This window comes from Lynx rufus, unplaced genomic scaffold, assembly GCF_022079265.1.
Source record: "Lynx rufus isolate CCGP_SWC_20201006 ecotype Redwood Valley unplaced genomic scaffold, mLynRuf1.p SCAF_3, whole genome shotgun sequence".
NCBI lineage: Eukaryota > Metazoa > Chordata > Mammalia > Carnivora > Felidae > Lynx > Lynx rufus.
The window spans coordinates 153,414,136-153,441,786 of record NW_025814845.1 but is presented as its reverse complement, the minus strand read 5'-3'; the positions used below and the strand labels follow the sequence as shown (position 1 = coordinate 153,441,786).

General features: G+C 46.4%; 1 protein-coding gene across 1 annotated transcript in view; it reads right to left on the bottom strand.

The window, feature by feature from the left end:
- Positions 1-27,651, bottom strand: part of SCARA5 (scavenger receptor class A member 5) — a 120,036-nt gene that overhangs the window by 72,229 nt on the left and 20,156 nt on the right. Inside the window, exon 2 of the mRNA XM_047092175.1 lies at positions 22,189-22,317. Within this exon, the coding sequence (XP_046948131.1) occupies positions 22,189-22,317 (129 nt within the window). The remainder of the gene's footprint in view (positions 1-22,188; positions 22,318-27,651) is intronic.

Here is a 27,651-nt window from a genome sequence, read left to right as displayed (position 1 = left end):
AGGTGGATTTTGATGAAACCCTATAAACAACAGCTATGAGGTCTATTATGCAACAGTGTGGGAAGTGCATATGCTATAATATTAAGCAAACGCACACATGCACACACACACAGGATTAAAAGAAAACTGGGATTACTGAAAATAATTGATTTTTTAATCAACGGAATTATAGGTAATTTTGACTCTAGTTCCTGATGGCATTGCTTTGTTGGAGGAATATAAAGAATTTAAAACAATCAGGTAAGGGAGGAATGAGGAAATGATTGTGTTATGGGCTGAACTGTGCTCCCCACCCCCCCTTTTTTTTGTATATCGAAGTACCATCACCTTAGCATGTTGGCAATATTTGAAGATAATGTCTTTAAAGGAGGTGATCAAATTAAAATGAAATCATCCCATATGACTGGTGCTCTCATAAGAAGAGGAAAAGACACCAGGCACAGGCAGCAAAGAGAGGTGACCCTGTGAAAAGGCAGCAAGAGATTGGCATCTGTACATGGAGAAGAGAGGAGGCCTCGGAGGAAATCAGTCGTGCCACTACCTTCCTTGATCATGGACTTCTAGTCTCTAAAACTGTGAGAAAAAAAATCAATTTCTATTGCTTAAGTCACCCAGCCTGTGATATTTTGTTATGGTGGTCCAGCAAACTAATACAGACTGTAACAGTCAACCTAGCCAGGCAGGGCCGATCCAGCTCTATCCAAGGATCTGATAACCAGAAGACTGGATGTGGTAGAATGGTCATTATTGACACTCCAAATGTACCTAGGACCAGAGAATCTAATGAGGTCCCTTCTGCCATCCTCATCCCAGTGAGTGGAGTATCCAGTTTCCAGGCAGTGGCTCTAAAACTTGTTACGGGGGCACTTGGGTGGCTCAGTTGGTTGAGCGTCTGACTCTTGATTTTGGCTCAGGTTATGATCTCACGGTTGTGAGCTGGAGCCCCGTGTTGGGCTCCATGTTGAGTGTAGAGCCTGCTTGGGATTCTCTCTCCCTCTCTGCTGCTTCCACTCATGCCCTCTCTCACTTTCTCTCTCTCAAAATAACAATAGAATTAAAACTTGCTACAAATCAGAAAGTAACTTGAAGATCATAGCCTGTAGATTCTGATTCAGCAATGGGTGGGCCCTGGGAGCCGGATTTCCAATAACAGCCCTGCCTCAGTCCTGTTTTAGTGATGTGGTGAGTTGAGGGCTATGGGTGATGGGAGTTCATTATCCTCTGAATGTTTTGTTTTCTTCTTGATTCTCTCTCAACCTCTTCTGTCTCTCCCAGGCAACAGAGGTCTCAGGTGGTCAGAATGTCCTGTTGGAAGTTTAAGTGCAAGCTGATTTATTGTTTTTAATTTTTTTTAAATTTATTTAAGGAATCTCTACATCCAGTGTGGGGCTGAAACTCACAACCCCGAGATCAAGAGTCACACGCTCTTCCCACTGAGCCATCCGGGTACCCATTGTGCAAGCTGATTTAAAAATCCAAAGGGTAAGCAATGCCACTTGTGAGTATACACCCAAAGGAATTAAAGCAGGGATTCAAATAGGTTTCTGCACACCCGTGTTCCCAGCACCATTATTCACAATAACCAGATGGTGGAAGCAACCCATCGATGGATGAATGAGTAAACAACATGTGGCCTATGCATATAAAGGAATATTATTCCGCCCTAAAAAGGAAGGAAATCCGGTCCCATGTTGCAACGTGGATGAGCCTTGAAGACATTAACTATGCCAAGTGGAGTAAGACAGCCACGAAAGGAAAAATCCTGTCTGACTCCACTGATAGGAGGCACCTAGAGCAGTCAATTCCATAGAGACAGAAAATGGGATGCTGGTTACCAGGGGTGGGAAGGGGGGCATGGAGGGATGGGAAATGAGTGTTTAGAAAATACCACAAGTGTGCTCTGGAGACAGATGGTGACGACAGTTCCATAACAGTGTGAATGCACTTAACACCACTTAACTGTACATTTAAAAATGGTTAAGATGGGACGCTTTATGTCTCTTTTACCACACACACAAAATAATTCTATAGGGGAACTAATGAGGGGAGCTGGGGTGGGGTGGGGCAGGAAGATGGACTCAGCCTGGGGCTGGGGACCCCCTAGGGTGAGGGTGGGACTTGGGGAAGAGCCTGGCTGGGTCCAGACAAGCACTCTGGGCAAGCATGACTCAGGCTCTGCCCAGTCCCACCCAAGGCCGCATGATAAACGGGCCCACGGAGAGCCACTCCGGCAGCAGCCCTGCTCGGCTTTCACAACTGGAGTTTCAGGGCCTGGCCTGGGGCCCGGGGGCTGGAATCTTCTTTCCCTTCCCCCACCTTCTCTGCCATCAAATGTAAGGTGGAGGGCCTGGAACTGGCCCTGCTTTTTGGGGAGGAGGTCAAGACTGTCAGCCAGCCTTTCGGCCACCAGCAGGATGAGTGCAGCCTAGAGCGCGTGCGTTTGGGGTTTGTGCGTCTGGGGCTTGAACGCTCTTCAAACTGCCCGTTCCTATGGGGTTTGGTGGGTAACGTTCCCAAGTCCCTCTCCAAGGAAGAAAAACAAACAGCTGAGAGCACGCGGTTCCAGCTGTGGGACACTTTCCAAGAAGGAGAGGGGGAAAACAAAACAAAACAAAACAAAACTCCAGCCCTAAATGCCTAGTTAAATCGAAAGCAATGGGCTGCAGAAAGAATGGTAAGTTCTCCATTACCTCCAGTTTTATCAAGGAAATTTAAAAATCCATCCTCGACTTCATAATTTGCAATGTGGCACTTCAGCTCCTTCCGTAGATCTGTTTGTATGATGTGTACTATGGAGGCAGACATCGGAAAAACCCACATGGCAGGCTGTGTGAGTCCGTACACATGGGTGGAACAGAGAACTGGCTTGGAACTAGCCTGCTTTGTGGAAAATCGCCCTCCTTGTCCCTCAGGAGCACATGCCTCAGTTTCTCCATCTACTTCTTGCCCCCAGGCCATGTGGTGTGGTGGACAGAACCGGGAACTTCAGAAGACTTAGTCCCAAGCCGGTTTGGATCCTGAGGGAGCAGAGCCCTTCCTGCCTGGCCCAGAGCTCTGGTTTCAAGCTGATCTGCATTCCCTCGGTGGGGGGCCAGGTGGAAACCATGCAGGGGGCAAGGGGGGGTTCACGGCATGAGCTCCTAACTAGGAAACCAGAGTCTGAGCACCAGCTGAGATCCTGACCGTCGGTGCCCTGTGAATTTAAGCAACACCTGTTCACCTGTGAGAACTATCAGTCTCTTGGAGCTTCGATCTTCTCACCTGTAAGTGGGGCTGACTGTACCTAGCTCCCAGTAGAATGTGAGAATCACGTGACACAATGGACGTGCACTAGAATACTGCTGTGGTATCACGGTGGCAGCGGTGGGGTAGTGGCAGCGGCCACCTGGGGGAAGGCAGGGGCCTTGGGCACCACGATGCTGGGCAGCTGGGGAATTAGGCTCTGGTGCCACACAATGACGCAGGGTGGGAATGAGAAGAAGAGCATAGATTAACTGTAATGCATGATTCACCCTCCTTCCACCTTGACCACATCCTATTAAAAGAGCTTTTCCCTCTGGAAACCGCAGTGCTCACTGTGACTAGAGCCAGATGAGAGAAGCCCCTGCCTGACAGCGTTGGGGGTCTGCGTGCTCCCCTGCAGGCAGCCTAGGCCAGGACAGGGTGGTGGACATGGGCGTGGCTCCTGGGGAGGAGCTGGAGGCTGCAGAGGGGTGGGATGCCCGAGGAGCCACTGCCCCAGCCACAGGCAGGAAACTGCAGAAAGTACTGGGCTGGCGTGAGCTGGTGGCCGATGGGGATGTCATGCAGGAATGAGCTGCTTCTGAACAGGTCTGGGGGCACTGACCGGGTCCCAAGCAGAGAGCAGGGAAGGCACGGTAAATAGGTTCTGCACATCATCGCTCCTGCTCCCTCTGCTGAGACGTGGGCCAAGAGCAGCGCCACCCACTGGCTGCCTGTGAGCTGAGTCTTTGCAGCAGGGAGAGGTCCAGAGCCACGGAGGAGGCAAGAGCTTAGCACACTGCCACTGCCAACTGGACGCCAGCCCCCCGAGTCTGAGGCAGTGACACCAGCACATTCATTGCCATTAAACGACCCATGTCTGGGCTTTGACAAGAGCCAAACTTCAGAGGTGCCAGAAACACATCTGCCTACCCAGAACCTGGTCCAGGCCCCCTCGCGCCCCCTGCGCAGTCCTGTACCACAGTGGGCCTTACACCTGCGCTTGGGGACACCAAGCATGGCTGCACATCCAAGTTCCTTCCATCTCCCCCACCCCTGCCCCCTGCCCCGACACCTGCAAATAGCTCCTGCTTTGCTGCCTTCTGGCCAATACTGTGATTTGCCCTCAGCAGGATGATCCAATGCCCTGGAAGAAAGCTGGGCCTGCAGAGCAGCATATTCCCCAGTGCCAGCTCACTGGAGCACGGCCTGGAAGAAGGGGGTCACAGGCTCCAGGAGGGCATGTTCTCTTAGTGCCGAGGGCTTCTCGACTTGTGGGATGGAGCGTGGCCAGATGAGAGACTGAGTGGGGGCCTCTAAAGCATGGGGAGAGGCCATTTGCTCCACGCCATTTGCTTGGGTCTCAAGGCAGCACTAACCTTGTCCATCATCAAGAATCTGAATGCTGATTTTTCTTCCTTCGATTATGTGAACAGATACCCTCTATGCACTCATTCAATCAATCCCACTGAGATCTGTTATAAAAAGCCTATCCTAGCGCTCAGCTCTATGACAAAAAAACCTCTATGAGGTTAGCATGGATTAAGCTGCTTATTATGTACATCCCAGCAAGAGTACCATAAGGTTACCTTGTACTGGGATTCCTTTCAAGAGGTGGTGGTGCCTGAATACATGGTCTCGTTCAGGGGCCACCATATTACTCAGAGGATGGCAGTGAGATCCCCGCTTTACAGATAAGCAAACTGTAGGTCAAAAGAGGGAAGTAACTTGCCCAAAGTCACAGAGTGTAAATGGAATGGTATGGGATTGGAACCCAAAGTCTAGGCTAGTGTGGTTGACCCAAAGCTATTCATATATGGCCCCTGTGTTCATGGAGGTTATAGTGTCATGGGGAGTCAGACAACGAAACCACCAGCCTTGTACGAGACCAAGATGAAACACATGCTGAATGCATGCAACAGGGAAACACTGTGGGAACAGGTGCCAGGGGTATTTCCTAGGACCTAGAATTCTCACAGCTGATGGGAATTCAAAGCTCTAGTTCAGAGACTGCCAACCTAGGGTCCCTGTACAACCTCCAGAGAGCCCCAAAGTAGAAATGGGTTTTGTCAGAGGCCAACAACTGGTGCCCAGTGATGTACCAAACGATCAGGCCCCGAGACTCCCAGAGGCAAGGCCTCTTGCCTGAGGTCACATAGCCAGTGGCAGTACCGAGACCAAGAGCCCAAGTCTGGACCATCAGGGTGGGGACCTGTCTTCCCTGTGCAGCACTGACTTTCCCATGGTCACAAGGTAAGGTAGAAGATGGAGTCCAATCTAGAATGTGAGCAAACCCTGACAGGACACCCAGAAGACTGTGTTAGTATATAGGAGCTGGGGACCAAGGGAGCCAGATCCTTCCTCTTTCCCATGGGAGAGAGTGTATTGGACATATTTTTAATTTTCTTGTATATTTTGATGTTTTGACATCTTAAAAAACCTTCCTGGCCAGGGAAGAGACTGCCTGTCCCTGGGCTAGCCAATTCTTGGAGAGAACAAAGGACCCCACAGGGAGCATGCTTTTGAGAAGCAAACCAACCAGTGCAGAGCCACACTTCTTCTCTCTGGCTGGTACACCCCAGGAGGCAATTTTCCTCTGTCCTATGCATCTGCGTGCAGGACCAGGCAACTGGAGACCACCCAGGTAGCCCAAAGCCCACCAAAGCTCTTCAAACTAGCCAGGCCTAAACTTTTCATCTTTCCTTACCTGAAGAAACCCCAGTGAAGGCCATGGCCTAAGTTCACCCCTCCCCGCTGTCTTCCATCTCCTGACCCCCCCTGCTGCTTTCCCCTGCCCCCAAATTCATGTCCACCCATAACCTGTGGGTGTGGCCTTTGGAAAGAGGGTCTCTGCAGATGGAATGCAGTTAAAGTCATACTGGATGAGGGTAGGTCCTCAATCCAGTATGATTGGTGTCCGTATAAGAAGAAGAGGGGAATTTGGATGTAGAGACACAGACACACAGGGAGAAAGCCATGTGAGGCCAGAGGCACAGATAATATTGTTGCATCTATAGGCTAAGAAAATAAGGATTGCTGGCAACTACCAGAAGCTAGAAGAGATAAGGAAATATTCTCCTTCCAATGAGTGTCCAGAGGAAATACAGCTGCCCACACCTTGATGGTGGACTTCTGTCCAGAACTGTGAGAAAATACATATCCTTTGTTCTAAGGCACCCAGTTTGTGGTGCTTCGTTATGATAGCTCCAGGAAACTGAGTGGAGAGTCATTTTCTGATCAACCCAAGTTTGAATATGAGGGTCTAGCTAGAGATACTCATCTGTATGGACCAAGTCCTTGGAAAGGTGGTGAATAGTGACTCTCTTTCTGCCTTTGCTGCCACCACCTAAGGGCATGGGTTGCAGACCCAGCAAAGCCCTGCTTACCTTGGCCCCTGAGCCCTCAGGCTGGTGCCCACTTTTGCAGAATAAGCTCTGATGCACATAGATATCTGACCCTGAAGTAGAACTAGTGAGGGATGTTTTTCTTCACCCTTGTTATGGACTGAATTGTGTATTCACACCCCACCCTTCAATTTATATGTTGAAGCCCTAATTTCCACTGTGACTGTATTTGTGGATAGGGCCTTTGGGGAAGGAATTAAAGTTAAATGAGGTCACAAAGGTGGGGTCCTAATCCAATAGGACTGTGGTCTTATAAGGAGAGAGAGAGAGACATTAGGGATGCATGCACAGAGAAAAGATTGTGTGAGGACACAGTAAGAAGGTAGCTGTCTGTAAGCCAAGGAGAGAGGGCTCCGGGGAAAAGAAACATGCTGCCATCTTGATCTTGGACTTCCAGCCTCCTGACTGTGAGAAGATAAGTTTCTGCTGTTTAAGCTGCCTGGTTTGTGATGTTTTGTCATAATAGCTCGAGGAAACTAATACGATCTTGTTCCCTCTTTCTGCAGGCTAATCCAGAGGGAAACTAGATGGCCTGAAGGTGGGAAGCAGGACCAACAGCTATGAGGGAGCAGTAGGATGGGATGGGGAGGGATGGTGGAGTGGGGTGCCAAGAGGAGAGATGTAAGAGACCTAGGGGGAGGGGCCCATGGAGTCAAAGCAACAGGGAGGCTCCCACAAGGGTCAGGAGAGGGCCCCAAAGTCCAGAGTGAAGGGGTGTGGGTGACATGCTACAGGAGCCCTTTCCTCTTTGCACACAGTGTGGATCCAACGGGCCTTTAGACCTGGGCTAAAAAGGGCAATCCTGCACCCTCCTGGACTCGGCCAGCCACAGAACATCTCTGTTAACCAACTGTTGTGTCCCGGCCCCCACGCAGAGTTGGAAACTTTAGCATCCAATGACACGGATTTTGTTAAAGAGAAGATAATATAGCCATGAAATGGACGTCAGTCTGGGTTTGGGCACGCTGAATCTGAGGTGCCCAGGGGGACTTCACAGGGAGCTCTTTACAAGGCAGTTGCCTATGTGGAAAGAATTAGGGACTTGAAGTCCTCAGAATCCACACAAGGTAGCAGAGGCTGGGAAAGCAGATACACGTTAGGAGACATGGGTCACAGCACTGAGGTGTGCTTCTAACATGGAAGGAGGTGGGCATGTGTGGGAGCAGGTAGAGAGAAACAGGTTGCCCTCATGCACAGAAGATAGGCATGCAAGAACTGGGGCAGCCGTTATGGAGAACCATTGGGGGTTTCCTCAAAAAATAAAAAAATAAAAAAAGAATAGAACTACCTTGTGAGCCATCAATCCCACTTCTGGGCAAATACCCAGAGGAAACGAAATCAGGAACGTGAAAAGATAGATATCTGCAGCCCTGTGTTCACTGCAGCATTACTCACAGTAGCCGAGACATGGATACAACCTAACCTATGTCTATGGATGGATGAATGGATAAAGAAAATGTGGTACATACATACAATGGAATGTTGTTCAGTCATAAAACAAGAGATCCTGCCATTTGCAACACCATGGATGAACCTGGAGGACATGATGCTGAGTGAAACAAGTCAGACACAGGAAGACATACTGTGTGATCTCACTTATACGTGGAATCTAGAAACTTCAAACTCCTAGAAATAGAGAGCAGAGTGATGGTTACCAGGGGCTGGGAGTGGGGTTTACGGGGAGAGATTGGAGAAAGGGTGCACAGGTGCAGTCATACAAGATGAATAAGTTTCGCAGACCTAATACACTGCATGATGACTAGTGTTAAAAAATATGTGGGATAATTGACATTTTCTGAGAGGGTAGATCTCAAGTTTTCTCACCATGCGCATAAAAATCATAACTACGCAAGGTGATGGTGATGCTGATTAGCTTGACTGTGGTGATCATTTCATAATGTACATGTAAACAAAACACCACATTGTGCATCTGAAATATATGTAATTTTTATTTGTCAGTTATACCTCAGTAAAGCTGGGGCAGGGAGCTAAAGTCAGAAAGAGAGAAAGAGAAAGAAAGAAAGAAAGAAAGAAAGAAAGAAAGAAAGAAAGAAAGAAAGAAGAAAGAAAGAAGAAAAAAGAGAGAAAGGAAGGAGCAAGGGAAGGAAGGAAGGAGGGAAGGAAGAAGGGAGGGAAAGAAGAAGGAAAGAAAGAAAGAAAGAAAGAAAGAAAGAAAGAAAGAAAGAAAGAAAAAGAGGGAAGGAAGGAAACCAGTTTAAAGAGAAACTTGGAGTCTTAGACTTTACTCCCGTTACCTCCAAATAACCACTTTACCCCTCAAAGATGGTAGAGGTTATTAAAAGAAATAATCACCTCAGGGGAGCCTGGTGTGGCTCCATTGGTTATGCCCCTGCCCTGCTCACTCTCTGTCTCTCTGTCTCTCTCCCTCTCAAAAATAAAGAAATTTTTTGAAGAAATAATCACTTAGCTAAGCAGTGAGCTTCAAGAACCAAGGGAGGCTCCGGGAAGCATGTGTCTGGTTGCAGGTGATGACTGGGACCCCCAAGGAAGGCGCCTGGGAAGACAGGGCCTCCGGGAGGATCAGGAGTGTGGGGGCATCTGGAGCCTCTGATGCAAGTCCCCATCAGCCACAGGGGCACAGGGAATGCTGAGTAGGACACTTCCCCACCCCCGCCTCGGTCTCATTTACAAAGCCGAGGCCAGATCTAATCCTTCCCAGCTCTGGTTTCATTAGTCGTCCTCCGGCCTCTCCCTTCCTGTGTGCCCTTGGGACACTTGACCCTCTTCACCAGCTGTGGCAGGAGTGTCCTCTGGTCCATGACTCGGAGGGAGCCTCTGTCAGCAGCCCTCCAAACCCAAGTGGGGGCGGCACACGCACACATGTGGGGAGTAAGGGAGGAGGGACCTGTGGGCCCCACCTGAGGGTGTCTCCGGGACAGCAGAAACCATGCGAGGTGCCCCGTTCCTAGGGTTACAGACGGATTCCTGTGGCTTTTTAAAAGGGTGGCTTTATTAAAACCCCAACATTAGAGGAAATTGAAAGAGAAGAATGTGTACCAATAAGCGGCTCGCTCTGCCACAATGGCCTTCATCCCTCCCCCTCTTGTATGCATATCTGCTCGCACATTAAACTCAGAAGCACCCGAGCCACCCCATCACCCAGCCTTTCTTCCCCGAGCTGAGTTCAGGGACGGCTCTCCCAGGTGGCTTCCTACTCCAACTTCAGAATGGCTGTGTAATATTCCTTTGTGGTGCTTTGTCGGAATTGAGTTACCCAACCCCCTAAGGTCGGACATTTAGGATTTCTCCAGTTTGGGGTGATGGTGAATACCGTTGCTCAGAGTTTTACACACGTGCCATTTTTCCTTCCTTGTAATCATTTCCTTCAGGCCAACAGAGTAGGATTTCCGAGCCAAAGGGTGTAAACTGCTTTTATAGACCCTGAAAGGACACTGACTTTCTTGAGGCAATCTGCTTGTTTATTCATGCTCTGGGGCCCCAGCTAATGGTCAGGGGACAAGTGTTAATGGGGAAATAAGAGACGCCTTCCCTCAGACTCCTCCCGGAAAGATGCAGTCTTTCCAAAACCCTGGCAGAAAATATGCCGAAATGGTTCACAGAGGAAAACTGGCCAGACCCCGTCGTTGTTGACAACAGCAAGAAAGAGAAACAAAGCGCTCGGCAGAAGAAACTCCTCCCAGAGTGACTCAGGGTGGCTACAGCTCTGTATGAGTCCCCTACTTCCCATCCTGGGAATGGGCACCGTTGCCTCCTGGGAGTCACTTGGGACATCTTCTTCACTGCCCTCCCCCATGTTCATGCAGGTGCCAAGTGGGGGAGGGGCTCCAAAGACCCCTCTTAGACATAGGGATCTGTGGGACAAGGTAGGCTGGCTCCACGTTGCGCTACTAAATGACAGCTGAGCTCTGATTGATGCTAGCGTTACAGAGATGCATGGCGAGAGACCACTGAGAGACATCAGCCGTACTCCCTTAGCTGGAGTAGAGCCCGGGCCTGCCTTTCTTCTGGGATTTCCTGAGGAGGGGAGAATGTGGGAGGGACTACAGGAAGGGGCAGATTCCCCCACCCAGTTCTCTTTATCCCTTAGATTGCTCTAAAAAGGATCTCGGAGAACGTGGGGCTCTCACAAAGTTGCACAGAGAGGGGCAGGAGTCCTGGGATGCCTGGTGGCCATCAGGCTATACTGGGCTGCCAGCTGGGAGGGCATTTGGGGCCAAGAAGTCAGGCTTCCCATCTCTGAAGGACTTCTCAGAGATGGAGGGCATGGGGTGAAGCTGGCCGTTATTCTAATGAGGCCAAACACATCATCTACCTGGAGGCCATAGCAGTGGGCCATCTGCCTCTCCTGGAACCAGAGGGAGACAGGGACAGAGGGAGACAGGGAACCAGAGGGAGACAGGGAGACAGAGACATCACCCCCCACCAATGTCCCCACAGACTTGAGAAACTCCCTGCTTTGTTATCCTTCTTCCCGGGTCTGTAAAATAATTCATCATTTCAAATTTATCAGGGCACCCTGTATTTTTATTTGGTAACTCTCCCCAGTTGGGAGGCAGTTGGAGGGGTCCAGGTGAGAGATGATGGGGCCCATCAGGGCTGGCTGAGGGGGTGAACATGGGAAGCAGGTGAGAGAAATCTAGAAGGATTCCTTGGTTTGGGGCTAATACAACTGGCTAGATCATGGTGTTGTTTATACAGAGATGGAGAAAAATAGGGGAGAAACAATTTGGGTATGGAAAATCAAGAGTTCTGTTCACTTTTAGTGTCATATTTAGTTGGAGACACTCATTAAAGAAACAAGCGGGAATGACACAAGTAGGTAGTTGAACAGATTGGTCTGGATTTCATGGCAAAAGTTAGAGGTGAATTCAGATATGAAATATGATGGAATTTGATGAGGCTCACCGGCAAGAGAGCTCAGTTAACGAAGGGAAGAAGGCCAAGGACTGAGCTCCTAGTTACTCTAAGATTTAAAGGTAAAGCAGGTAGGAGCAGAGCAGCATAGGAGACCAACAGATTACTTCCTTGAATTAAATCAGAACTTCTCAGAATATGTGAGTACCTCTTTTTTGAGATTTATAGGGAAACATTTGGTGAGCCCCTGGCATAAGCCAGGCATTGTGCAAGGCATTTTATGTGTTACCTCAGTGAATCATCACAACACTGCTAAGTGATCGTTATTATCCCTGTTTTAATGGTTTTTTTTTTTTTTTTTTTTTTTAATGAGGGTTAAAGAATTTCCCCAGATCACAACTCATAAGCGATCAAGCTGATATCAGAGTTTGGGTTTGTCTGGTTCCAAAACATCTGTTCTTTGAACCGCGCTCTGTTTTCTAGGGCTGTTTGTTTTTGTTTGTTTTCATATCTGTTCTTTCAGTTGGTACGATCTTTATTTATGTCAGGGGCCTCTCTTTATTTCTCTTCATATCTCCCTGAGTCTCATTGCTAGGCACATTGTTGGCACTCCACACACGCTTGTTGTTTTGGATCTGATGCAAGAGGGCTCTAAGCCCTTGGGTGGGGGCAGAAAATGCACAATGCCCACAAGATCCTAACAGAAATGCTGAGAGTTTATAACTTCTCTTCAACAGGGCAGGGAACAAAAGCTTGCTAGTTCCTAGGCTTCGATCCCAGCCCAAACTCAAAGTCATCAGTTAGTGACACCATCTACTTCATAGCTCTGGCACAAGCAAGCAGAAGACAGAACCAGAAGGCAGAAGGAAAGGTAGGTTTTGAAGGTACAACAGTTGAGCCATGAAGAGGGATATGTGAGCTGCAGGAGGAAGCAAAAGACTAACTCAAGCCCATTCCCATCTATTTGTGCTTAGTTAAGAAATGTCATTTTCTTAGCAAAATCTGGGTGCTGCGTTAACAGTGCTTCTAAAATTTCCTCCAATCCTGGTTCCTTGGACAGAAATCAAAGCAGTTGAGAAGTTTCTCTTACTATTTCCTGGATAGCATGGTGAAATGAGGGCTGGATTAAGGCACAGTTGGAGGGAGTTATACTCGATTATATCACCTAACAACACTGATGATTGTTACTACATACCATGGACTATTGTAGATAGTTCCTATGGATGAATTTATCTCAACCTCATCATGACACTTCAAAGTGGACAGTGGTGTCACTTCTGCTTTATAGATGATGACTCTTGAATAACTTGCCCAAGGGTACACAGGAAGTGGCAAAGCCAAGATTCGTACCCTGGCAGGTTGATTCCAGTGCCCAGGCGCTTTGTCACTGGGCCATGGTTAATGCCTCCAGCAGGAGACTGGGGTAAGAGAAGGGCTGACTGACTTCACACCAACCTATCGTCCATGGTCCAGGTTCCACGCTCCAGCTGTGGGACCGTGAGCCAGCATGCACAACTCCTCTGCGCCTCAGTTCCTTCAACAATGGACCATGAACTCTTTTCTGGATTCCTTTGATTGTTAGAAGAAATAGATGACATAACATATGTGTAAATTCTTTGAACACTATAAAGCACACTCCAGAGGTGAAAGATTAAAGGGCTGATAGTGGTCAGTATAAGCCTAAAGGGGGGGTTGGCAAACGTTTTCTGCAAAATGCCAGGGAGTAACTATGTTTTGCTCACTAGGCCATACCGTCTCTGTCAAAAGCACTCAGCACTGCCACTGTGGCACGAAAGCAGGCATAGACAATACGTAAATGAATGAGCACAGCTGTGTGCCGATAGAACTTTATTGGCAAACGCAGGCACTGGCCAGATTTGGCCCTTTGTCTAGAGGGAGGATTGCAGAAAGAGGTAGTTGAGATCAGTCCTCTGCACTGTCCTAATTATGGTACAGTTTGACTGAAGACCCAGAGAACATAATACCAAATTTGCAGGTGGCTTTCTCCCATGCTCACTTTCCTCACCTCAGGGGTGGTCAGAGGCATCCATCTAAGTAAGGGAGATATGGAAGGTCCTTCATCTTAGGCCGTGGAATTTTTTGTGGAAAAGCCAGGATGTCAAAATTCTCTTCCTCTTTTTCCTGCCCACTCCCCTGGAACTAAGGAAAGACTGGGGTCTCTTCTGCTGGGGAAACTCTGATAGCTTGGGAAGGTTCACACAGCCAAGGTGGAACATAGGGGGAAAGGTAGTGTCTCAGGTGAGTGGGGTCTGGGTTTAAGGAAAAAGGCTGGTGGCGGGGGAGGGGGGAGGTCTTTGAGGCGATCCCACCTCCCAGGATGGTAAAGCCTGTGCATGGGCTGGGGTGTCATTGGTCATGTCCTCCCGGGAACCGTACACGTGGCGGCAGGCTATGGAATGGAGACTGTGTTGGGATACTGGCTCAGATGTGACCGATGACACAAGCCCGAAAGGGAAAGCTAAATGACAGATGTCCGAATGCAGATTCAAACTGATCCAACAGGCTGCAATACTTGGCAGAAGCCGGCGTGATGACATTTAATTGGGATTACTAACAAGATCTGCATTTGAGTTAAGGCAACAAGAAAACCAACCAAAGCCAGTTGTACTGACATGGGATAGAGAAGCCCTCACTAGGCAATATTCCCTTTGAAAGATATCTGGAGTTGGGGGTGGGGTTGGCGAACAGACATGATTATTAATGGCTGCTTAGTATCCCATCCCTTAGATGTGGTATCGTGTATTACTATGAGTCACCGCGAGGAAGGCTCGTGCAAATTTAGGCTACATCAGCAGACGGGCAGTGTCCAGATCAAAGTTCGTCACAGCTCAGCACACCCTGCCCTAGCCAGACTACACCGACAGTGCTGTGTCTAATTTTGTTTTCCACGAAAACCTGGAGCTTATTGGGTGGGGATGGGAGGGGGAGGATGGCCATTACATTGATGCCAAACCTTAGCTGAACATCTACTCTGTGCAGGGCATCATGCCAGGCACTGGCATGAACAAGACACAGTACCTTATCATGAAGGAGCTTTGTTCTGGACGAGAAGAGGAGCAGGTATGTAAAACGATGACCTCAATATAATGTAGCAGGTGTGAACACACACACACACGTAGGTCTCCTGACCAAGTCACTATTGGAAGAATGAATCTTGCTTAGCCTATTTTCACCTCGCTGAAGAACAATCACGAGGATGAGGAGAAAGGCTTGTTGCGAGCTGTTCCTACAAGAGGAGCTAGAAACAGCATGCGTGGGATAGTTGAGGAAGATTAGGCAAGAGTTTCTGTCACTTGTGGCTGTTCTTCAGTAGAAGCGCAATACCTCATCTGTCTGGGAAGTCAGGAGGGAGGTTCTTGCCCTGGGAGGGAGGGAGGTTGTACAAGATGTCCTCTGAGACTCCTTCCAAGGCTAAGCTCCCGAGTGCCACGGGTGGGAACGGCACCATGGTGCTGGCTTGCTCACTCTCTTCCCTAAGGAGACACAGTGCTGGAAACACTATCCTGTTTCTTGGCTTACTGAGCCCTGCACTGTCACGGCAAGGCCAGGATCCCTCAGACAAAGTCTCCAGGCCTCCCCTGTGGATTTATTAGAAACGTGTGGGGTATGGGCACAGACCCTCCCGCTACACCAAGCATACAACGTTCTCTATTTATAGACAAAACCACTAGGTGCTCAGGCTAAGCAAGCAGGATTCTAACCCTTTCTTATTCTGACAGCAAAGTCCCTCTGATTGTTCCAAGACCAATGATAATAGCAATATTGTTAAATAGCAACAATACTAATGACTAATGATGATATTTATTGAATACTATTTTTGTGCTAGGCATGAAGAGTTTTCATGTATAAATTAATTTAATCCTTACAGCAACTCTATGGGGTAGGTACCATTGTCATCCCATGTGACTGATGAAAAACTGAGGATTTGAGAGGTTAAATTTTTTGCCCTAAGATTATAGAGCCATTCAGTGGCACAGCCCAGATGTGAACCCAGAAGTTTCCCCTCAAAGTCCATATCCTGAAGAGAATATAGCTGTTCACTTAGAATGTTTGAGGGGCACCTGGGTGGCTCAATCAGTTGAATGTCCAACTTTGGCTCAGGTCACTATCTCATGGTTCGAGGGTTCAAGCCCCGCATAGGGCTCTCTGCTGTCAGCATGAAGCCTACTTTGGATCCTTTATCTCTTTCTTTCTCTGCCCCTCCCCTCTCTCTCTCTCTCTCAAAAAAAAAAAATAATGTTTGAAAGACACATAGAGTGATAGAATTATCATTTAGCCCTTTGATTTTACACTACAGCTTGCATTCTATTTGTGAATCATGACATAAATATATAGATGATGAATATTTCTTTTACAATGAGTAGAATAGAAAATCATCAGCATCTACCACACGCTTAAGATTATTTCAGTTATGGGTATATGTGTGAACTAGGTCATGGTCAAAGAGTTTGGGAAACACTGATCTACTCCAACCTGCCCACTTTACAAATGAGTATGCTAAGGTTCAGACAGTGATTTTTCCCAAGATTACAGAGGGTTAATGGATGAGCTGGGACCAAACTCAAGTATTCCTGACTCTCAGTTCCCACTATCAAGCTTAACTGACTGCAAAGAAAAGCAAAAAAAAATAGGCATAATAATATAGTAGGGGTAGTAATGCTGCTATCCTAACAAGAGTACTACCAGCGTGCTCACTCTGTGCCAGGAGCCACTTTTCTGAGTGCTTTAAATATATTAACATGTTTAAATCTCATAACAACCCAATGAAGCAAGCATACTTATTTTTCTCATTTTCTGATGAAAAAACTCAGGTACAGAAAGATCCAGTAACTTGGTCAACATCTCATAGCTGGTAATGGAGAAGAGGGGATTCAAACCCACACAGGCTGGCTTCAGAGTCCATGGTGTTCACCAGTATAAGGTATTGCGTGACTCTGCCTGTCTTAATATTCTCCCTAAACGCTATAATGCCTACCCAGTACAGACTATGATGTATGTGTCATAATGTAATTAATTACACACTTCTTCCACCAGTCACATGTCCTTGAGTGGTGATTCCATATTTACCGTGCCATGTAGACACTTGACTGAAACTGAAATAATCATTTTCCCCCACAAATAAGATTCCCTCCAAGGTTCCTCGTCTCTGTCATTCATTCATTCGTTCACTCACTCACTCGTCATGTGCATATTTAAAAACATCGTGCACTTGCAGAATTGAAGAGAGTAGGCAGAATTTTTTTTACAAGACAGAACTGTGCATAACACCCTTCCTTGTTCCAAAAAGGATTAAGGCAGTTTACAAGGACACATAAAATACACTAACATAACAGTAGATGAGAATAAGATAAAGGAAGAAGTAGTGAGAGACGCTAAATGGGGGTAGGAACAGGATGAATGAAAAAATGCTTTCTGGAAAGTCTATACAGTGGCTGTGGGTGGACCACAGATCTGTCTGCAGGTTTTCATTTTAATTACTTTCAAATTCACACATCTTGCAAGGGGATGACAGCTAACTCTTGGTTTGCATTAATTACCTCTTGAAAGCAATTTTAATTACTTTCAGATTCACAGTCTCCTGAAGGTGAAAACGAACTATTTCCTCAAGACAAGCACACCTCCTTCTGAGGCTAAGACAGAAAATAATTTCTGCGTGTGTCAACATTGTGTAATGGGATGAACAAGGTCTTCAGCAGCACCCCTACAATAAGCACAGGGTGGAATTTCATGGCGCTGCTTCCAACAGGGTGTCCCAATAAAGTCTACAGGCAACACACTCTTCATTCTGAGATGCATGATGAGATCAATAATCTGCCACATAAATGGCTATGGGCTCTGAGCGCACCGTTCTCTGATTGCAGAGTCCAAAACCTGCTTGAAACGAGGTGATAAAAAAAAGGGGTGCTCAGTTCAAATGACATTCGGGACACCTAGTGTTCAGCTTTCCCCAGGCTGAGGCCTTCCCAGCCACTCCAGCTGTCAGGAGTCAGACTCCCCTTTGCATCAGCAGACTCTCCTTTGGCACATAGCATCAGCTACATCGTACTGTTCTAATGTATTTGTATGCTTCTGATTTCATTTTTTTTAAGTTTATTTATTTGAGAGAGAGACAGAGACAGAGAAAGCAGGGGAAGGGCAGAGAGAGAGGGAGAGAGAGAGAATCCTAAGCAGGCTCCGTGCTAGGGCTCAAACCCACAAGCCATGAGACCACGACCTGAGCTGAAACCAAGAGTGAGATGCTTAACTGACTGAGCCACCCAAGCACCCCTGTATGCTTCTTATTTTAAACTTTCCCAGAGCAGGAAACACATCGCATGATTCTTTTTTATTCCCATGCTATCAACTAAATGTTTGTGTCCTCCCAAATTCATATGTTGAAATCCTAACCCCCAATGTGATGGTATCTTGAGGTGGGGCATTTGGGAGGTGATCAGGATGTGAGGGTAGGACCCTCCTGAATGGGATTAGTGCCACTATAAAAGAGACCCCAAAGAGCTCCCTCACCCCTTCTGCATGTGAGGACACTGTGAGAAGACAGCTGTCTATTAACCAGGAGGTGGGTCCTCACCAGACACCAAATCTGCCAGTAGCTTGATCTTGGACTTCCCAGTCTCCAGAACTGTGAGAAACAGCTGTTTGTTGTTTAAGCCGCTCAGACTGTGGCAGTTTGTTATAACAGCCCCAATGGACTGAAATACCAGGGTTTGTTCCGTTGCTCTGCACCCACTAAGCACTCATGTACAGGTGAAGCAGTGATTAGGATGATGATGGCACTATCTGACTGTTGCTGTTAAGGAAGAATTAAATTAAGCTGTGAGAGGAGCCCTTTTCACCAGGAACTCTCCCCGTTCCAGTCTATGTTGCTGTAAAACTCCAGGTTAATCAGCCCCCAGATGTTTGCACTTCCCCTTTCTGCTATTACATTTTCACAGCAGGAATTCAAATTCCTTAGTAGTGTCATGGTAGGAGAAAGGAAGAAGAAGAGATCGTTCCCCATGACCACTCTTTGTCACTACAGTGATGTCCCAGAATAGTCATGAGTAATAATGAACCTCCTCTAACCCTTTCACTCCATCACATCTTCCCTGAAGTGCTGAACTGAAGACCTCAGGACACACAACCATCCAATCTCAACCCTCTTACTTATGAATTGAATTAAGCCTGATGGTCAATACTGTCCCAAACTGAACGTGGAACAGAACAAAAACATAATATGGAACCATCAGCCCAGGTAATAAATCAAACGGGTTGAAGAGATAGAAAGTCTTAAAGGAATTGGGGGCTGGGAAGAATGGACTGATGCAGCCTCATTGAGTGATGTTGGAAGACTGTGTGCATAGAACTTGGCAATGTTGTATCAATAAAGTTCCCAAGAGGATACCAGTTAGGAATGGATAGTTGGGTAGAAAGCCCAACTGAGAAAATAGTGTGGTTTAAAATCATTCAAATCCAGATGTCTGGATTGGACAGGGGATGTTGGGATGATGCGTGAACACAAGGTACAGTATTTGCCTTTTATTTTGAATACTTGGATAAAGAGATGAATTGAGACAAGTCTCATGAGAAGTTTTATAAGAGTAATATTTTATGTAGTTAGATTATAATTTTATAATATTGAAAAACAGCAGGAGCAAGCACGTGTACCACAATCATTTTTTACCAGTCATTCAGACATGGTGCTTGGTCAGAGTGGATAATTTTGTTATCCAACTGTAGGATGTATGAGCTTTGGGTCGACAAGGAGATTTTGAAATCTGAGAGTGGTTCAAACAGAACTCCTCCTGTCTTAGTCCAGGCCTCTATAACAAAACACCATAGCCTGGGTGGCTTAAACAATAGACATTTGTTTGTCACAGTTGTGGAGACTGGGAAGTCTAAGATCAAGGTGTGGGTAGATTCAGTTGTTGGTAAGGGCTGTTTTCCTGGCTTGCAGGCGACTCTCTCTGTGTCCTCACGTGGCAGATTTCTCTCTCTTCCTCTCTCTCCTCTCTCTCCTCTCCTCTCCTCTCTCCTCTTATAAGGGCACCAATCTCATCATGAGGGTCCCACCCTCATAACCTAATAAACTCCCAAAGGCCCCACCCCCAAATACCATCATATTAAAGGTTAGGGCTTCAACATATAAATTTGGTGGTGAGGCACAACTCAGTCTTTAGCACCTCTTGTGGAAGGCAACCTCAGCAGGACAATGAAGAGCATATTCTGCCCAACATGGGGAAGCAGCCACAGCAGAACTCCTAACAGAAGGCTAGGTAAGCTCTAATTTACACTGAACCATGTATCTCTCCATAGTCTTGGTATTTTCATAAAGGAGACATAACTGGAGGTCTCTAATCAGGGTGCTCTGAAGAAACTTCCTACCTAGGTCAGGCAGGGTCTCCTTGAAGAATCCCAGACTTGTTCATTACATTCCTAAGTCCCCTCCCTAGGGGAGAAGCAGTTGGTGACTACATTTTTTCATTGGCCACCCTCACCAAAACCCTCCCAGAGGCCAGCATGATTTTCCAGAGAAGAACCTGGGGAGGGGACAGTGGTCATGCCCCAGAGCCAAGATGTAAAGTATGATGCTCTGTTTCATCAGATTAGTTCTGATACACCCCAAACTGTCATTCCACACAGGCAATCTGGCATCCAGAAACTTCAAATTCAAAGGTGATCATAATGATCAATATCCTCCCCAGGTTTCTGTCTAGAAAACTAAGGAAGCATGGCAATATTTTGGTTAGATTGGAAAACCATGATCCACCCTCCCTTCTGAAACTTCCAGGATGTCATCATAAATCCCATTCGACCTCCAAGTTGACAAAGCCAGGAGAAAAGTCTTTCTGCAGCATCCCAAGCAGCACTACTTGCTAGAACCTCTCCTCTATTTTGAATGAGAATCTATTTCCTTACAAAATTCACCCATTTGTCTAATTCTACCCTCTGAGGTCACACAGAATATGCCTGCTTTTTGGCAACCCTCTAGACACAGAAGAGAACTTTATCTTCTCCCAAAATTATGCCCTTCCACGCTTCCAGGCTTCCAGGCTCTAGAGACCTGCCCTATGGTCCCCATTTGTCTGGCACTCTCTTCTAGACCCTCTTCTGTCACCTAAAAGTTCCTATTCAGCAGAGAGATTGTAATACCATAGCCTAGCTTTCCTGCTGGGCTGAAACAGTTTCCAAAAATTCTGGAAATTTGTTATGGTTGTGGCTGCCAAGCCCACAAAACCCAGATCCCAATCTCCCACTGAGCAGCCCAAGAACATGTTCAAATCATCCTCTGGCTGGACATCATCCATGGGTCCTTGAGATGAATCATGACTTTCTCTCGTTGTTGTTGGCTGTCCCCCCACTCAGGTCAAGGGGTGGTAGGACAGACACCACCCTTAATCATGCCCTTTGCCCCGAGTGTGGAACCCTGAAGGTGAAGGCAGCATTGAACATTCCATCATAGGCCCCAGGTGACTATTCTCACTTGACAGACAGTGAGACAATACCAATGAGGTCCTAGGCATCTGCCTCATGATTTCCAGCAAAGGTCATCTGCAAGTGCTTAGCCTCCCAATCCCTGTCCTAGAGTTAACTCATGGGCCCCACCCTCAGCACTCTAAGTCATCTCGGTCTGGCCAGCCGCCTTGCTCTGACCAACCCCGCTCCATGCATTACCCATACTTCCACTGCGTGTGTCTCCTCTATATTACCATAGCACTTGTTGTCAACATACAGTCTCTGTCATCAGCCCTATCACATTCCGCCTTGAGACAGAGCTCTAGCTGTGTGCCTCTGCCTTGTCCAACAACTGGGAGCTCCTTGAAGGAAGCCCATGGGTCTTATTTAGCTGCATATCCACTTCTAGCATGGAACCTGACACAAAGTAGGCTATCACGTAGGATGGGTAAGGTTGAAATAAACTGAACCCTTGGTCTTACTTTGTCAACTCTTACATACTTTCATTGAGAAAGGTGGGAATTGGGCACCTCTCCTTCTGTGTGGGAGTCAGGAGAGACCACTACAACCTCTGCCCCTCTGTGCTTCACCATCTCCATCACAGTGGAGTGACCTGTGAGCAGTGAACTAGGTTGCTCACATGTGGTCTTCTGCTTGATCCCTTTCTAAGTCCATGAGCTCTCCTTCTTCCTATCTAGAAAATGTGCTCCTAACTCCAGCCTATGACCAGCCTGTCTTACAGATGGACACTGGGGAGAAGAGCCCAGCGGAACTGGGGCAAACCCGTCCCACCCCCGAGTAATCACAAAAGGACAGCAGGTTGATGATGACTCTGATTAACCACAGCAGCAAAATGTCTCATGACTATTTTCATCATGCCCAGGACAAGGGGCTTAGCCTGCTCTGTGCAAACCACAGAATAGAGCTCCAGGGAGGCCCTGGATGCACAAGTCACACAATGATGCCCGAAAACTCAGAAGCCACTCAGAGTAGCTAAATCTCTGCTCCTGGACTCAGAGGTTCTCCAAACTCACATATTGCCTGCCAACTCCTCATCCCACATGAAATGGGCAATGCTGTCAAGAGTCATGCTGGTCTGAAAGACCAGCCAGCTTCCTCCTTCGTGGTTTCCATGGTGACAGGGGCAGTGTTTGGGCTTATGACTGTGAAAATGGAGAGCAGAGGTTTAAGCTCTCCAGTTCCCATCTACTGTTGCTCCCTATACACCTCCATTCACATTCTTAAAGGCCACAACAGGAAAGGGTGCCCTTACCTGCTAAGATGAAGATGCCCACAAGAATCAGGAAGACCAGCAGGTACAGCCCAAGGACAGCATGCTTCAGGGCTGACAGGGAGCCCAGCTGAGTGCAGCAGCCACCTGTCCGTCGCTTGTGGCATGGACCTAGACAATAAGGGTAAGAAGAGGAGGGGAAAAGGCACTTGAAAACCCCACAAGCATTTTTTTCTTCTGGTCTTATCTCTCCTGATGCACTCAGATGCTCACATGGAACCTCTCATACACCTTCTGCACACTTGTAATGGAGCTGTAACAATGGGGAACTTTCCAGAACATGACAAGCTTGTGAGCTTCTAGCTTTTACCCCACCGTCCTCATTCATGACCAAGCCAAATAGGCATGCCCACAGCTCACATGCCCAGGAACTCATCCTCCTGGAACCAGTCCAAGCATCAGAGAAAGCTCAAATAGGCTAGAGTATGTGTCTTTTACACATACTCTACATTGTCCCATGTGACCCAGAGAATATGGAGAAAATTTAAAACAGGGGTTGCAAACTTTAACTTCTACAGTGGCCAGGTATGGACGGAAATAAGCAAAGTGGGCCATGTGGACCTGAGGAACCTAACAGCACAGGCCCAGTGTGGAAGAGGTTGCGATGTAAGAGTAAGGGCCAGGTGTTGCCAGACACAGAATTTTCAAGACAAGCCAGAAGTGATACTGAGAATTGCACTATGTTTCAAGTGTTGACAACTAGTAATAAAAATAAAAGACAAAAAACTTACAAAACACTAGGGAGTATAAACAAAACGCACTTACATGCCAGATCTGACCACCAGTTTGCAACCACAGATTTAGATTTACGGGAAAACATAGTAACTTCCTCCTGCGAAACTACATAAGGCTCACCAGCTTCTTCTGGCCAATATGGAACAGCAAATTATCAGTGCTCTACTGGACCTCATGGATCTTGTAGTCCAACCACTTGAGGTTACAGATAAAGGTTGCCAAATGTTAGTGGCAAATCCTAGGTGAGAACCCAGGTGCCCTGACTCTTGGTCATCTTTCAGCTGGACTCCTCCTTTGAGGCAGGCTTCTTGGCCTTCACAGACGCCAGGAAGCCACTAACCTCCATCTGCTATGTCAACTGACAGTGGGAAGGAAGGGATGCTCTCCTGCCCTGACTCCCAGAAGGGCAGGTAAGAATCGATAAGAGCCTTTTTTTTCCCCCAAACCACATGCCCCTCTTATACTTATTCTCCCTCTCTGGTGAGGGACAGTGTTGCCAATTGGAGTGTGATGCACGTGGAGGAAGGTGTGGGAGCAGATAAAGGCTGAAATAATTGATATTCGGAAATGTTTTTAAAGATGATGTGATCGTTTGTAATTCCTTGGTAACTTTGGGTTTGCAAGCAAGATGCTTCTGGGGCTACTTATTATCTCTCAGGTACCATAACCACCTCTGGGGGCCTTCAGGAGGTTTGGTTATCAGGAGGGAAAGCATGGGTGACCACATTGGTTTCCTGACTCCCCAGAGGTATTGTTGAGCAAGGAACATTTTCCCACTCATCTACTCCATTTTAGTGAAAATACTGCTGTTAAAACAGTTAGGTAGAACTATTACATAATATTTCCATAAAACATTGGAGACAACTTGGAGCAGTTGGTAAAGAAACATAAATTGAATTACCATTCTCATCAACCCTTAACTACTGGCAAATTTTGAAAAGTTAACCTGCTTTTCCACTAAGACTTGAGCAGAGTACATCCTTTCAACTCCCTCTCAGTCCTTTTCCAGGACTTTCTATTGCTTTTTACACAATAGAATCTATAAGCTGTTTTGCTCCCGAATATGAAGGCTTCTTGTAGCACTTCAACCTTTTGTTGTTGTTGTTCTCATGAGCGCTGCTGGCTTTCTGGTTGCAACGTACTAGAGACAAACTGTTTCCTTGCAGAGTCAGAGTGGCGGGCACAGTGTTGGACACGACACAAATATGAGTTCTTGCTAACATGACAGTTGTTCCAGCTCTCCTGCTCTACACCCTGCTTCCTCTTTAGATGATGACAGTGCTGCTGCTGACAATGGCCAACTAACTGCTGCAAGTGGTCAGAAGATGCCTGTGCTGAAATGCTATTATCCTTATGTTTATCCCAAGCCAATCTTGGGTTCTTCCTTCATTGGCTTTGTTTGACCCTCTTCTTATTTCCCTTGATATATATATCAACCATATTCCGTTAACTGTTCCAGTTTCAATGGAATCTTGTATTTCTGGTTCATTATAACAAGAAATCATTCTTGCTCCAAAAAAAATTGATATAATTTTTTTTTGCACGTAACTTTTTTATTGAGGCCCAACGAGTCATTACAACTTGCCTGAACATGAGGCAGTTTAGTAAGATGAATCTTAACATAGTTAAGGACTGCACGCAACAACATACATTTTCAGCCTGACTAACAAGGCTATATCACAATTTATAAAGTGCCAGAGGAGTGCTGATTGCCCTGCAGCTTGAAATTTTTCACATGGGGAGGGAAAACGAAAAAGTAAGATCTCCTTCCTTCTCTAGGAATGAAAACATTTTCCCAAACTAATCAACCACAAGGGCAAGGGCTGCTTTTTCTTCAACTTCACCCATTAGAACACCATCCTTTTATTGTCAAGTCTGTACTGACCTTCAATCTTGGCAGAATAGGAGGAAAGCCACATAGACAACAATACTGCCAACTTGATATTGCCTTCCTTGTGTACATGTGCATTGCTAGCTCACTGTAAGAATGGGGCAAACTGCAATGCTATAGCCCTATTTTTCCCATCAAAAAAGAATAGTTCCTTCCTCTGTATCTGAGGCTTCTATTTAATGCCAGCACACACTGGCAATAGGTCCCTTTATCAACTAACACACAACATAGTCCTTCTTCTTAGAGAGTAGTTATTCTAGCAAGACTCAATATCTTAAACAGAACATAAAAGAATTTCAAACAGAGGTTTTCCACAACTGCATTAGATAAGTAGAACATGAATGATTCTGGAAAGATACCTAGAGAATGTGATTATAAGGGAAAAAAGACGAGTTAGGGGAAAGATGAATTACTAAGTCTGTCCAAAACACATTTCCTGGCTTTTTAGTTTAATGTGGCAGCAGTCTGTTAGCTGGGTAAACCATTCAAATTATTTAGGCCTAGTGGAAGATTAAAAACACTCCAAAATTGTACAGTCAGTAAAACCAGGGCAAAAAGGATGTTTACTTATTTGTTAAAAAAAAAAGTGGGGGCGCCTGGGTGGCGCAGTCGGTTAAGCGTCCGACTTCAGCCAGGTCACGATCTCGCGGTCTGTGAGTTCGAGCCCCACGTCGGGCTCTGGGCTGATGGCTCAGAGCCTGGACCCTGTTTCCGATTCTGTGTCTCCCTCTCTCTCTGCCCCTCGCCCGTTCATGCTCTGTCTCTCTCTGTCCCAAAAATAAAATAAACGTTGAAAAAAAAATTAAAAAAAAAAGTGTAAGAAATGAGTTATCAAGCCGTGAAAAAAACATGCAGGAAGCTTATATGCATATTACTAAGTTACAACCTGAAAAGGCTATATAATGTATGATTCTATATGACATTCTGGAAAAGGCAGGGGTTAGAGGGAAAGAGGGATGAATTGGAAAAGCACAGATAATTTTTAGGGTGGTGAAACTATTCCATATGATACTATAATGATGGATATATATCATTGTACATTTGTCTAAACCCATTGAATGCACAACACCAAGAGAGAATCCTAATGTAGACTGTGGACTTTGGGTGATAGTGATGTGTCAATCTAAGTTCATCGATTATAATACGTGTACCACTGTGGTGGAAGATGTGCTCATATGGAGGCAGGGAGTATATGGGAATGCTCTGTACTTATCGCTTAATTTTGCTGTAAACCTAAAATCACTCTAAAAAGTAAAGTCTATTTTTAAAAAAGTAGAGCTTTTGACTTACGGGTTACTAAGGTGCAAATTTTACCATGCATTTATTGAACACCCAGTATTGATTGCCCCACTGTGGTAGCCAGCCTTCAAGATGGCCCCCCCCTACGATCCATGCCCCCTTATGTAGTCTCCTTCTGCAGTGCACCAGGGTTTAGTTTGTGCGACCAATAGAAGTGATCGTGTTTCACTTCTGAGATTAGATAAAAGACACGGCAACTTCTCCTTACTCACTTTGTCTCTCTTGGAACATCTATTTGGGGGGAAGCCAGCAGCTGTGAACACCCTATGAAGAGGTTATTTGGTAAGGAAGTGAGGCCTTCAGCCCATAGTCACGTGAGTGAGCCTGGAAGCAGATCTACCAGCCAAATCAAGCCTTCAGATGACTACATTCTGGTCAAGATCTTGACAGAAGTCTCATGAGAGACCATGGGCCAGAACTACTAAACTAAGCTGCTCCCAGATTTCTACCAGATTACATTATATATAAACATGTTTCTGAGTGAAATTTTCATCTGAAAAAGGAGACAAAATCTTGGCTTTCCTTGCACACTCATGGTTTCCTCAGAAACTGGGAAGATAATAACTTTTTGTTGTTTTAAGTTGCTAAGTTTTGGGATGATTTGTTATGCAGCAAAAGGTGACTAATACACTTATGACAGACATTGTCAAAGGCAAAGGCAACAAGCTGCATGAGGGAGAGACAGTGTCAGCTTTGTTCACCTCCAACTTCCCAGTTCTCCGACCAGTGGCTGGCATGTAGTAGGCATTCAAAATAATTGTTGAATGAGAAGTTAAAATATGGCCATGGCTCTTCAGATGCTCACATCTGAGGGGAAGAAGACACACAAAGAGACAACTTACACAGGTGTGAATGAAACAGGTATGTATGAGAGAGATAGCACAAGTAAAATGTTGCATTGCAAAGCTGGTGATTCATTCTGTGTCCGGGAAGAGGTCCCAGAGTCTGCATGAAGAAGGCAGCAACTCAGCAAGGCTTACAAGGGCAGGCCTTTCTAGATGAGCGACAATCCGTTATCTTTCCCTTCAGCATCATCCTCTGATTTACAGCTATTCTAAATTTGAAAACTATGACTTTAAGAAGAAAAACTTCTTCCTCCATGTGAGAACAGTTATGAAGAAAGCACCAGGCAAAGCTGTTAGTTATTAAACGTAGCTGTTGTTTGCAGACATGGTCACACACAAGACCAGATCAAGGGAGAGAATGGCACACACGCAAAACAAACAAACTGAAAACGCTTCCAAGATCTAGGAGAATCAAGGGAAAGGTTTCTCCATCTTGTAGTGGCCTCCACAAACTGAGGGTGGCTTCTCAGGAGATCAGAAAGCCAAGAGAAGGAAGCTTGGGGAGGGCAAGGATAGTGGCTCCAAGGGTACAAATGGAAACTAAAAAAAAAGAAAAAGAAAAATGCAACGTGACTTGCAGAGAAGGCCCCTGAATGCCAGGCTGGAAGACGTTGTTCATCTCAGCACGGGCCTATGGTTTCCTGATTGGCTGGAAGTAAATGCATGGTTACCCTG